This window comes from Necator americanus, chromosome II (assembly GCF_031761385.1).
Source record: "Necator americanus strain Aroian chromosome II, whole genome shotgun sequence".
Lineage (NCBI taxonomy): Eukaryota > Metazoa > Nematoda > Chromadorea > Rhabditida > Ancylostomatidae > Necator > Necator americanus.
Genome location: NC_087372.1, coordinates 23871039 through 23882567, shown reverse-complemented (window position 1 = coordinate 23882567; position 11529 = coordinate 23871039). Strand labels below are relative to the sequence as shown.

At 40.1% G+C, this 11529-nt stretch overlaps 2 protein-coding genes across 4 annotated transcripts; both read left to right on the top strand.

Annotated features, from left to right (window-relative positions):
- Nucleotides 1-3496: 3496 nt before the first annotated feature.
- On the top strand, nucleotides 3497-6125 carry RB195_019227 (uncharacterized protein; the record flags this gene model as incomplete). Its single annotated transcript, XM_064186986.1, has 4 exons — nucleotides 3497-3591; nucleotides 3649-3811; nucleotides 5898-5950; nucleotides 6098-6125. 4 exons carry the CDS (start codon nucleotides 3497-3499, stop codon nucleotides 6123-6125), a joined length of 339 nt encoding a protein of 112 aa, XP_064042867.1.
- RB195_019226 (uncharacterized protein) lies at nucleotides 3497-11443 on the top strand (the record flags this gene model as incomplete). 3 transcript variants are annotated; one of them, XM_064186985.1, is made up of 18 exons in its annotated part: nucleotides 6150-6280; nucleotides 6340-6463; nucleotides 6551-6603; nucleotides 6662-6743; nucleotides 6910-6993; nucleotides 8595-8693; nucleotides 8747-8854; nucleotides 8965-9066; nucleotides 9158-9298; nucleotides 9369-9478; nucleotides 9590-9653; nucleotides 9743-9832; nucleotides 9895-10005; nucleotides 10063-10179; nucleotides 10329-10454; nucleotides 10521-10603; nucleotides 10659-10752; nucleotides 11189-11443. In XM_064186985.1, the coding sequence occupies 18 exons, from the start codon at nucleotides 6150-6152 to the stop codon at nucleotides 11441-11443; spliced, it is 1974 nt and encodes a 657-aa protein (XP_064042864.1). The 3 variants fall into 3 exon arrangements, with proteins under 3 accessions (XP_064042866.1, XP_064042864.1, XP_064042865.1); XM_064186983.1 differs by lacking the exons at nucleotides 6150-6280; nucleotides 6340-6463; nucleotides 6551-6603; nucleotides 6662-6743; XM_064186984.1 differs by lacking the exons at nucleotides 6150-6280; nucleotides 6910-6993; nucleotides 8595-8693; ... (10 more) ...; nucleotides 10659-10752; nucleotides 11189-11443 and adding an exon at nucleotides 3497-3945 and having other exon boundaries at nucleotides 6551-6727.
- Nucleotides 11444-11529: the final 86 nt, after the last annotated feature.

Sequence of the window (11529 nt, the reverse complement as noted above, 5' to 3'; positions counted from 1 at the left end):
TCCTTTAGAAGAAAAAATGGTCTCAGGAGCGCAGTTCATTTTCATCGTCGCTGATTATGTTTTCCATTTTCGATCGAAGGGAACTCTTTCGCGACTTAACTGCGCACAGCAAAGAACGTCATCCTCACGAATGTGCACGTTGGACGCGGGCATGGCAGACATTATGTGCCATCAAGAAAGTGGAAAATGACTGAAATAGAGTAAAAATAATAGAAGAACAATATTAGTGGAACTGATTTGACTCTGGAACATCACAGATGGGTACACTTTCGAAAATATAAGAAAGGAAATGAGATGCGATAGAATTACTTGGTATGAAGCGAAAATTGATTGAATTGAGTGAGATATGTCAGATAAAATATCAAATGCAGAATAGAGTGCAGCTGTGCCACCACAGCAAAATGAAAACAGGAAGATGCTCTTGTATAAGAGATTCACAGAAAATTAGCCAAATTTCATTTTCTCCTACGATGACTAATTGTTGAGAAGATGCCTCGAAACTTGGTAGAACCTACAATCCGCATCTGGTGTGACCTCATTACAACGGCGAACGATTGGCATTGTCTTGCTATCATCAATTCGGCTAGAAAGGTCTGGAACAGCAATATAGCGTTTTTATACAGAATGCGCCCACTGCTCTAACGTAATCGACTTGGGTGAGGCGCAGTTCTTTCATTACGCACTGCCAGTCGCACTGAACGTTTCACTTCATAAAATTCACATTCCTATCAAAATATAAATTGTCGAGCTATCAGTTGAAAGCAAGGGAACAGTTTGTAATTTGTTATTAGGCCCCGTATATTTATTTCTTCAATATTATCCATGAGCACAATGCTGAAAAATTCAAGAATTCTATTTTATGATGCGCCAAAGCAGACTTTTGTGATCATGATTTTCCATATCAGTAGTGATAAAAAATTACCAGTATAAAATTTATTCACGTAAACGAATGACAGAATTTAACGACAAATCTACCCAATTTTATTGCTCACTGTTCTTTTATTTATTTTTTAGTACACAACTGGCGCTCACACACCTACACGGGATCACACAAACGTTGATTAGCGTTGTAACAGTTGAGCCGAAAATCTTCAATTTTATTGATTCATCACTTTTCGTGCAGTTTTGCCCTAGCACGGTTTAGACACAAGACTTTCCACGTAAAGATCACGAATATGAACTGATATTCTTGCTGACGATTTCTTGGCTTTTTAACCTTTTCTGGGCATGACAAAACTAAATCTGGAGGAATCCACGCTAAATGCAGATATGACAATTCCTTCGCAACAAAATTTCAGTCCTCTTGGCTTCCTTGCTCTTTTAGAGTTGTTCTTGGTAGAGCAAGACCTTGTGAGAATTTTTGCGCATTTGTTGCAGAAATGATGAGAGATCTAAACGAAAATATAAATTTCACGCTCTCGTACCACATTTTTTTGTGTCGCAAAAGCGGATAATAGTGGCATCCCGAAGTGTTCACAGTGCTCACTGCTTTGTTTTTCATAGGCTCTTGAGTCCAGTAGTACCGGATGGCAACGGGTTGCCTTTACCAGAAAACTAAGCACTTTTATAACTGTACAGCCAATAGACATGAAGCCAAACACCTCAGCTTCGTATTAAGGAACTCACTGTTCAATTATCGGAAATAAGCATATTTGTTGCAACATTTGAGTGCGCACATAATTCATCTGATTACGTGCTGTGAGAGCTCTCGCGCAGCCTGCAGATAAATCGGCTATTTCTGCGGCATAAGAGAATAAGCACCATTCCTATCACTACAATGCTGTGCATGAACATTGAAAAACCGATGGTGATTGACGGTGCGGCACCGTCAGCCACCGCCGCTTGGTCTTAACCAGTCATAAAATAGAAATTTAAGAACAATTTGTATATCATTAGATTCTTCTCTTTGAAGTGTATCCAATGACTGGCGTATCGTTGAGAAGCAAAATGACGCCAAATATGCACCAAAAAAATACAAGAATTGGGACCCACCACCTATCATAGCCAGAGGTTATACTTGAGATTCAAACTTTCATATTTGTTCAGAGCAGCAAGGGATTGTTAGAGGCAAGTACATGAACTTGTTGGTTTATTATTTTTTACGATCAAGCTCGACTGTGGTTTGATTTTGTGACGGTCGCATTCTATGTGGACAGATGAATTTCGTTCGTGCATTAGAGCAGCGCAAAAATTGAAAATCCCACTTCTCCTCCTTCTCCATTAATCTAAACCTTTAATTTGATTGTGTAATATTTGCAAATAAAAGAACAATTCACAAGTTTTTCCAAACAAAAATATGTGATGTACACATGAATGTTGTTTTTTCAACGCTGTAGGTGCCGATGGTGCAATATGCCAGACCTGCCTAAGGTGCAAAAATAGCTGGGCCGGGGACTCCCATACAAAATAACGAATTTCGAATAGTTTTGAAAACGATATCAATCAATTCGAAATTCTGTGGCGAACTAAATCTTTTTGTAAATTAATGAACGTAGTATGGTCTATGAACTGAAGTACATTATGTGTCCCAAGAGTTGTGCTTATTTTCTGTCAATTTGAACTCTGTTCTGGAGATTAACGAAGGTGCAAAGTAGAGATGAAATGAATGGAAAAGGACGAAAATTGAGGACTTTCAAACTTTGCGCTGCTCTATTGTACGAACGAAATTCATCTGTCTACACGCAGTGTGAAAGTATTGTTTGGGGTATTGATCAATCATTTTTCCATATTCTGCCGTTGTTTTCATTTTTGTGGGTGATGTACTGCAAGCATCAAAAGCAAGACGCAATAGCGCATCTAATTGGCGAGTTGAAGTGGAGAAGGACGAGCTCCACTCTCGATTTTCAGTGATATCGAGCGAATCCCACGATTTCTCCTGAAAGATTTCTTTTCAAATCAATTCCTCATAAAGCTGCTACCAATATGTTGTCTGCAGTCGTTGGTGTACATGCTCCCAAGTTCTACCCTCATTGAGGGAATTACTTTTCTGAATTGCTGAAAGGTTCCAAAAGTTAAAGAATTAAGAGTAATCTTCTCTACATGCTATCATCTTAGCAAGTAACGGAACGACCAATGACTAGATGTTAATAGCCTGTTGTCTTTACTCGCACCCCTTTGCAGTCGCCTCCGAACGGATGGCATCGGTTTGACACATTCTGCCTTGGTTCGCTCTGGAGCGATGGCGCCAACAAGCTCATTCAAGCCATTTTTCTTTTTTTGGCAGTTTCCCGTCTCTTACCCGAGTAATTGTAAATGAACCTTTTCTCGTTAGCGCCAGCTCTGCCATGCAGAGATTATCGTTCGATAAAACACTAGTAATGGATGCCAGCGTTCACCTCCACCAACCACGTAACAACTCTAGTGGATACATCGATGGTTGTTGTATTAGGTTGGCGCAAAATTAATTTCAAACAAATATATTCTATTTTCTTTCAAATACATGTATAGCTGTCGCTCTAATTTTTTCAGCCGGCCTTCTCCAGGGCTCTGAAAAAACATGAACCGACGCGACTATCGAGTCATCATGCTTCACGAATTTAAATTCGGACACTCCGCGGCAGAAGCATCTCGAAACCTTAGCACAGCTTTTGGGTTAGACTGTTCTTGTGAACGGAGAGTGGAGCTCTGGTTTAAAAAATTCGCTTCTAGCGATTCTGATCTCGAAGAAAAACCGGGTCGCACGTCGTCGCTTGATAATGAAGATCTGGAGAGAGCCTTGGAAGCAAATCCGGAGACTAACACACGGACGTTAACAGAAGACCTGGGCGTATATCATGCCACAGTAGTTGGACATTTGGCAGAAATTGGCAAGGTGAAGATGTCAAAGTGGGTGCCTCACGAGCTGACCGAAGAGCAGCGTCTGGCATGTCACGGCACGTGTTCTAACCTTTTGATTCGGTTAATAAATGAGCCCTGTCCTAGTCGTATTATAACTGTAGATGAAAAGTTGGTTCTTTACGATAATAGAAAACGTGGATTTTTGTGGCTAGATAAGGATGCCCCTCCAAACACTTTTCCTAAAGCCGATCTTCACCCCAAAAAGAGTCATGCTTACAGTTTGGTGGTGCTAAAGGGTATAATCCACTACAGCTTCATGCAACCAGGCCAGACAATTACAGTAGAATCCTACTGCTGTGGTTTAGAGCATATGTATGAAAAGTTGCAAAAATTGTGCCCGGCAGTGGTGAATAGAGGAAGGCTGATTCTGCTGCAAGACAACGCAAGGCCACATACCGCAAAAATCATCCGGCAAAAATTAACCCATTTGGGTATAGAAGTTCTCCCTCACCCACCGTTCGAGCTCTTGATTGACATTCGCGTCAGCAACAGTTCACTAATTCAGACGATGAAAGTGCTTTCCTTAAAGGCATCACTCCACGAATCTGAGGTGGTACGGATTTCAGGTGGAATATTCGTATACGGGATAGTAGATTATGGAGAGCGTCCATTTCTTCCTAATTGCCGTAAAAATGACCCGAAAGATATGGCTTCGGGCATTCTGGCGCACTATTTTCTACAGGGAGTTCGACCGGAGCGCGCCATCCTTGTGCACGCGCCGCATCTTCAGGGCCATTTTTTACGGCAATTAGGAAGAAATGGACGGAATCACCCCTCTCTCCATAATCTACTATCCCGGACACGAATAGTCCACCTGAAATCCGTACCAGCTCAGATTCGTGGGGTGATGCCTTTAACTATTGGTTGGTGTGCAGTCGCGTCGGATAGGAAAATCAATACAATACAACGCAGCAAAAAAAATCTAGAGAACAAAGCCAGGAGGAGACCAGCGCTATCGCTAAACCTGTCACTCTGACCGCCAAAGTGTCAGCCTCTCGGAAACTTTCTTACGAGAAAACCGAAGCTCTTTTCCTAATCCTAACTTTCAACGAAACACGAGTATTTTTTGCTCTATTCCAGTATTTTGTTACGAATTATGGATTACATGTTAACTTGTGGATCCAAGTGAGTGACTAGGAGAATCAGGCTGAGAAGGATGTGAAGATCAACCTTAGCTACGTACTTTTACACAGGAAGGCTAGTACTTATTAATTCTCCTTATGAAATCATGAAATTTTAAATTAAAACTTACATTACTCAAGCTGACCGTTATCGTAAGCACGTGTGTGAAGAAAAACAAACTACTAACAAAAAGCCTCTGTTGAGTGCGACTGAGAATTAGAATTTCTAAATAGTGATTTCGGGAGATCGAAACAAAGCCAACTCTGGAAAAAGTGAGGTAAAGGTACTACGTAGCCTTCTCATCCTCTTCAGCATTACTCATCTCAATATCCATCTAGATTCGTAAATGTAACTGACTCCCTCTCTTGGCAGTACATCAAAAGGGAGAATAATGCTCATCAACAGTCTCCCGTTGAAGGTTCGGAGCGAAAAAAAGCCCTGTGATTCCAGAACGAAGTAGTGGGAATTTGCGCACTATCCAAAATGGACCGGGTGCGTATAAGCTGTTGTGAACTATCAATCCTAGTGAGCATCTATGATCGAAGTTCGTCATACAACAAAAACATTGGAGGAAACAATGGTCCAAAGAGAGAATGCACGGCGCACAATTGCAATTCCGCGCAGCTTCGCGAGTGCTGCATGCGCGTGTGTGAAAAGTGCTCCATTTAGAAAAGTAGGACGTGTTTCCGCTATTTTCGTGGGGGATTTTAACAACTGCTGCTCATATTTTGATGTGTCTCGTTTCAACCCCAACGTTCTTACTCTTTCCTACATGCACGTAGAGAAGCTGCAACTGACAAATCTCCCCACTTTTCGGCTCCACTTATTATATCACCCTTCTAATTTTTCAAACCGTCTGGTAGAAACCAGTGCTTTATGTCAGCTCTGATAAATTTAACACTTACATCTTCACACATTGAGTATTTAGGGAATATTAGGTGCCAAGTAGCATCCATATCTTCCATATCTGTTATTTCTGGATACCACACAGGTATAGTTTCCTGTTTTTCCTTTGTCCATTTGTAAGTCTGTCATTGTATTTTCGAAGCTTTCTCTTCTCAATTTCTTTGGTCTGTCTGCGAATTTGTCAAGACATTTGTTTACATTGCAGTCCTGTCATTGTCCTGTTCATTTTCAGACTTCTTTGTTTTCAATACTTGCTATAGAAGTCTTCCTCGTGTTCTAAGTAAATGTCGACCTTAACCGCCACCGAACAGGAAGAACAGAGGAAAATTGTTGAAACATTTCAAAAACTTCGTGAGCAGCAGCAAGAAATTGCGCAGGAAATCACACGTATCGAGGAAGAAAAAAGAGAGTTTAGGTGGATCTGCAAAGTTCCTTCTTCTTCACAGTAATTTTTCATTGTTTTTTTTTCTTCAGTCGAGTTATCGAATTACTGAAGGAGTTAGATGGTGAGCAGAAATGTTTCCGGTTGATCAGTGATACTCTTGTTGAGTACACAGTTTGCGATGTGATTCCCGTTCTGGAGAAGAATCTTACAAATGTGAGTTGCCTGCTTGACATTCCACACCAGAATCTTAATTTATTACGGAATCAATCTCTCCTGTTTCGCACCATCCCTTGTTTTCAGCTCGGCGTTGTGTCTGCTGAGTTAAACAAGAGACTAGTTGAAAAAGGCAACGAGTTGAATGCCCACAAAGAGAAGCACAATATCCGATTTCTCACCGAGAAAGAAACACAGGAGATTAGAGAAAAACAGCTGCAATCTCTACAACAGCAACAGCAACGAAAGACCACGTCATCCTGATCTCTTCACGTACCTGGTACTTTGTGCTCGTTCATTCGCATTCAATTCGAATCCGTGCTTAAATTCTTGTTCAATCCTTAATAAATGTTTTTGACTTAATCCCGGTTCAATAATAGCTGTACCTTTCGGTGTTTACATCTCCATGTTGGCATACTATATTTGAATTGGTGGATTTATTGCAGATGGCATTCGTTTGCGATGTGTTATTGTCATCAGACGAAGAGGATCAGAATGATGCTATTTGTGAAGTTACTGCAGAATCAGGGGTGAGTTAGCATTGCAGTAGTTCACTTTTTTGTTTCATTCATTTGAAGTTGTACGCACTTCATGCGAGGAGAGAGCTTATTTTCCGAGGCTCTAACTTACTTTTTGTCTTAGTAACCTGTTTACATTCATAAATCCTCTGAGACTAATGCTTAGGCGTTAGGGTCCCGATTGACTTGATTATTTACTTCAAGAAATAAGGGCACCATTGAGACAAGCCACTAAAACACACTACTGCGGCAGATTTTGCTTCTGCGGCCGCGTCGCAGCAGGCCACATTGGAGCAGAGCAGCCTCGGCGCAGGCTTCTACTGCAAACTATTCGCAATTGTGAGGACATGTAAAGCTTTGTTCTTGCTTCATTTCCTGTCGTTCCTCCAATGTAGTTTTTCTCTACAGTCCAGCTTCACTTTTGATACGTTATTGCTCCTTTTCAAACTTATTGCTACGTTGCTTAAACTCTTAAACTTGAATAAAGAGCAGTAATGAATCAGAGGTAAATATAGACTGATGTAAGGAACGACTCTGAAGAAATGAGAGAAGATAAAAATCCAAAGCCATGAAAAGAAAACAGGAGGAGCTTACACAAGAAACATACCTCCTAAATACAGGCAACTTAGAAATAAACTCGAATAAAGAGCAGTAATGTATCGAAAGTAAAGCTACATTTACTTAGAGAACAACTCTGAAGAGACGACAGAAGCTGAATTCATAGAGAAAAGAAGAGAAGTGAAGAGAAAAGAACGGGAGTTTGTAGAAGAAGTACATCTCTTTAATATAAACAATATAGCAATAAGTTTGAAAACGAGCAATAGCGTACCAGAAGTGATGGTGGACCGTTTATAAGAACGACATTGAAGAAATGACAGGAAATTAATCAAGAACAAAACTTTTGCATGCCCTCACAATTGCAAATAGTAAGCGGTAGAAGCCTGCGCCGAGACTGCTCTGCTCGAATGTGGCCTGCCGCGACGCGGCCGCTGAAACAAAATCTGCCGCCGTAGTGTGTTTTAGTGGCTTGTGCCACTGAGTGCCGCTCCCAACTATATTTATCCCATATTTGCAATGGGGCTAGAGGTTGCGATAGCGAAACCCTTACCCCTCTGTGTTGCTTTGATTTTATTAGTTTACCCGTCAGAAAGTCTGAAGTTCAAATCCGGCGCCGTTGGACCCTTCGCAACCCATTTTTCGAATTTCGTGACAGACAAACTTACACATTCACACATACACTCAAACGGACTAAGCTCGTAAAGCTTGCAGAGCTGGTAAATAAATTGGAAATAAATAAAAAATAAAATTAATAAAAAGGCGATAAATGAAAATAAGGAATTAAAAATAATAAAAAGGCTATAAATGAAAATAAGGAATAAGTTGATACCAGACTTGTCTGGGAATATGAAAACATTGATATGACACATCGACTAACACCTGGAAGTCGATTTAAAGCTGCACAAATTTCAAATTCTGAAGTTGAACGCGTAGGCGAATCCCCACAGGAATTGATCAACCTCGAACAATTCGTTTTATTCTTTATCACGCAACACAACTAATTTGGAACAGCGGTGATTGGTGGATGGATGAGATGTATTTTTCTTTTTTTTCAGAAAGAATGTCCAAGCAACGACGAGAAAACCGAAGGAACTTCTAGTGAAGACGAAGTGGAAGGGGAGGAATTGAGTCAGTTGCAGTGTGCTACTTCTTCCGTACGTTGTGAACTCGACCTTTCATATTGTCAATCATTCATTATTATTTTAAGACTGAAGAACAAATAAGAACGGCCAAATCTCTTTCGGAATTAGGTTTGAGTTCATGGCTTATTCAGCAACTTACTGCAATGCGAGTAGTGAAACCTACACCAGTACAGGCATGGTTCTTCATTTCCAGAACTTTACTTGCAATAGTAGTAAAAAATTCAGTGAACATAACTTAGTTTCTGTCGTTAGTTCTACTTATTTCCAAAAAAGTTCCTTTCAGGCAAATTGCATACCTCAGATACTGCAAGGGCGAGACGTGCTTGGCTGTGCAAAGACTGGCACAGGAAAGACTCTTGCCTTTGTTCTTCCGATTCTAAACGAGGTAACTTTTACAAAAGATTGGATGAAAACCTTTTTTGAATAAGAAAATTGCGAATTCTAAGAAAAATTGCATGTTGGTCTCCATATTTCAGTTAGCTGTAGATCCTTATGGGATTTTTTCGCTTATATTGGCACCCACGCGAGAACTAGCGTCTCAAATTTATGATCAGTTTGTTGCACTTGGGAAGCCGATATCTCTCAAAGTTTCCTTGATCACTGGAGGAAGAAGCTTGGTTGGAGTTTTTCGGCGTTGATAAAACGTCAGCCTGAATTACCTTTTATAGTGGACAATGTATTTTTCAGATTGATCAAGCAAACGAGTTGACTGCGCGTCCACACGTAGTTGTCGCTACCCCTGGTAGGCTTGCTGATCATATTGAAAGCAACTCCGATGGTCTTGGACAACTTTTCAAGTAAGAAACCAGATTTTTTTGCTTCTGTCGCCAATCCATTTTTTTCTATTTTCTCTTAAAAGATTTTTGTGATTGCGAGGTTCATTTTCTTACAAGGTAGAAATACTTTAGGAAAATCCAGATTTTTGTCCTTGACGAGGCTGACCAAATGCTTGATGGGCAATACAGTGAACAAGTATGTTGTAAATTTTAAGATATTCTTGCAACTTTCTTATGAAATTATAAGTTAGATTTCGTGATGCAGATAGGCGTAGAAAGTTTCAGCTAAAAATCATTTTTCTTGCCATACCAAAAAAGCGCCGTACTCTTTTGTTCTCTGCTACCATTACAAGTGCCATAACAAAACTTCATCAGGTAGGAGTTTTCTTTCGCATTTCGTTGGCACTCTTTGGAGATTTTGACTTGGGATTTTTGAGATTTCCGTGAGGAAGCCCTACTTCTTCGAGGATAAACAAGAAATTGCAACTGTGGAACGTCTCGAGCAAAAATATGTGTTATGTCCAGTGGCTGTAAAAGACGCCTACCTAGTAAGCTTTCCAAACCGTCAGACAGTAGTAACGTAATAGAACTCTGTGTATTTTCAGGTGTATGTTGTGAAGAACTTTTGTGAGCGTAATGGAAACAGTTCTGTGATTGTTTTTGCGCAGACATGTCGAGAATGTCAAGCTTTGGCTTACATGTTTGAAGGATTGGGGTTTAAGGTGAGAGATTGTTTGCTTAGAATAGATTTCGGTAAGATTAGTGACTGATTCATGTACAGAAACGTAGATCATCAGTGTAACGTAAAAATAACTTACCTACGATATTCTAAAAAAATTGAGTTTCGTTCGATGAATTAGAGCATGTTCAGGTTGGCTCCCTGCATTCACAAATCGAGCAGAGACTTCGCACAGCAGCATTGAACTCATTTCGATCAAAAATCTTACGAGTTCTTATATGTACCGATGTTGCTTCTCGTGGCCTCGATATACCTCACGTTAGTAACTCTGTATTTTCGTTATTGTTCCGGGATTTGTTTGCAGTTCAAATTACGTGATTAAAGGTTGATCTGGTGGTAAACCACAATGTGCCAAAGTGTCCAAAAACTTATGTCCATCGTGTTGGACGGTCGGCTCGAGCGGGCAGGTGAATGAATGGCTGTCTATGTTATCTATAACTTTTGTCGACTGTTCTCCTTTAGGTATGGCTCGGCTTTGACTTTTGTGACACAATATGATGTGGTGCTCTTGCAAGCAGTCGAGAAACTTATTGGGGTAAAATTAAAAGAACTGCAGGTGAGTTGCAAAAGCGGACTGGAGGGATTTAGAGGGATCATTTAATAATCATGCGCTATCATAGGATGGTCTTTTATAGATTCTTTTTTCAAAGTGATGCATACTTTCAGCTTTTTCTTCATTTTCATCTCTTTTCATCTATGATTTCTAATCCGTTCACCTTCTTAGTAATTGAATGTTCCCTTTGAATTAACTAGAATCTTCTGAAGTGGTAATGCTGAGAGATGATTGTGAAAATGTGGAAGATTGTAAACAATATAAGAGCAAAGCGAAAAAGTGCCAACGTACAGCATCTGAGGGTTGTAAAAGGCTATGATCTGCTCTTTAAACTCTGGACACGCCGACCAACGAATCGAAATAGCATACGTTTTGAATTACAGTCTTTTTTTTGAAGCAGTTGCCTATTAAAACACTAATCGACTTTGCTTGATTTCAGGTAAGCGATCGGAAAGTGACACGTTATGTAACAAAGGTACTTGTTGCTAAACGTGAGGCTGAACTGCGGTTGCAACAGAATAACTTCGGTGAACGCAAGGAATCGAATTTACGTAAAGACCTTCTAATGAACGGTATTCCTGAATGTGAGGTGGACAAACGTATCGAAGAAATGAAACGCCAGAGGAGGAGAACAAAAAGGAAACCAAAAGAAAATGACGAAACTGCAAAACCAAAAAAAGTGCATTCTCCTTAGTTCAATAGATTCTGTCGTAAAAATTGTTCGTTGTACACTTGAATTAACAGTGAGTCAATAAGACAATATACTTCTGTATTAAACAC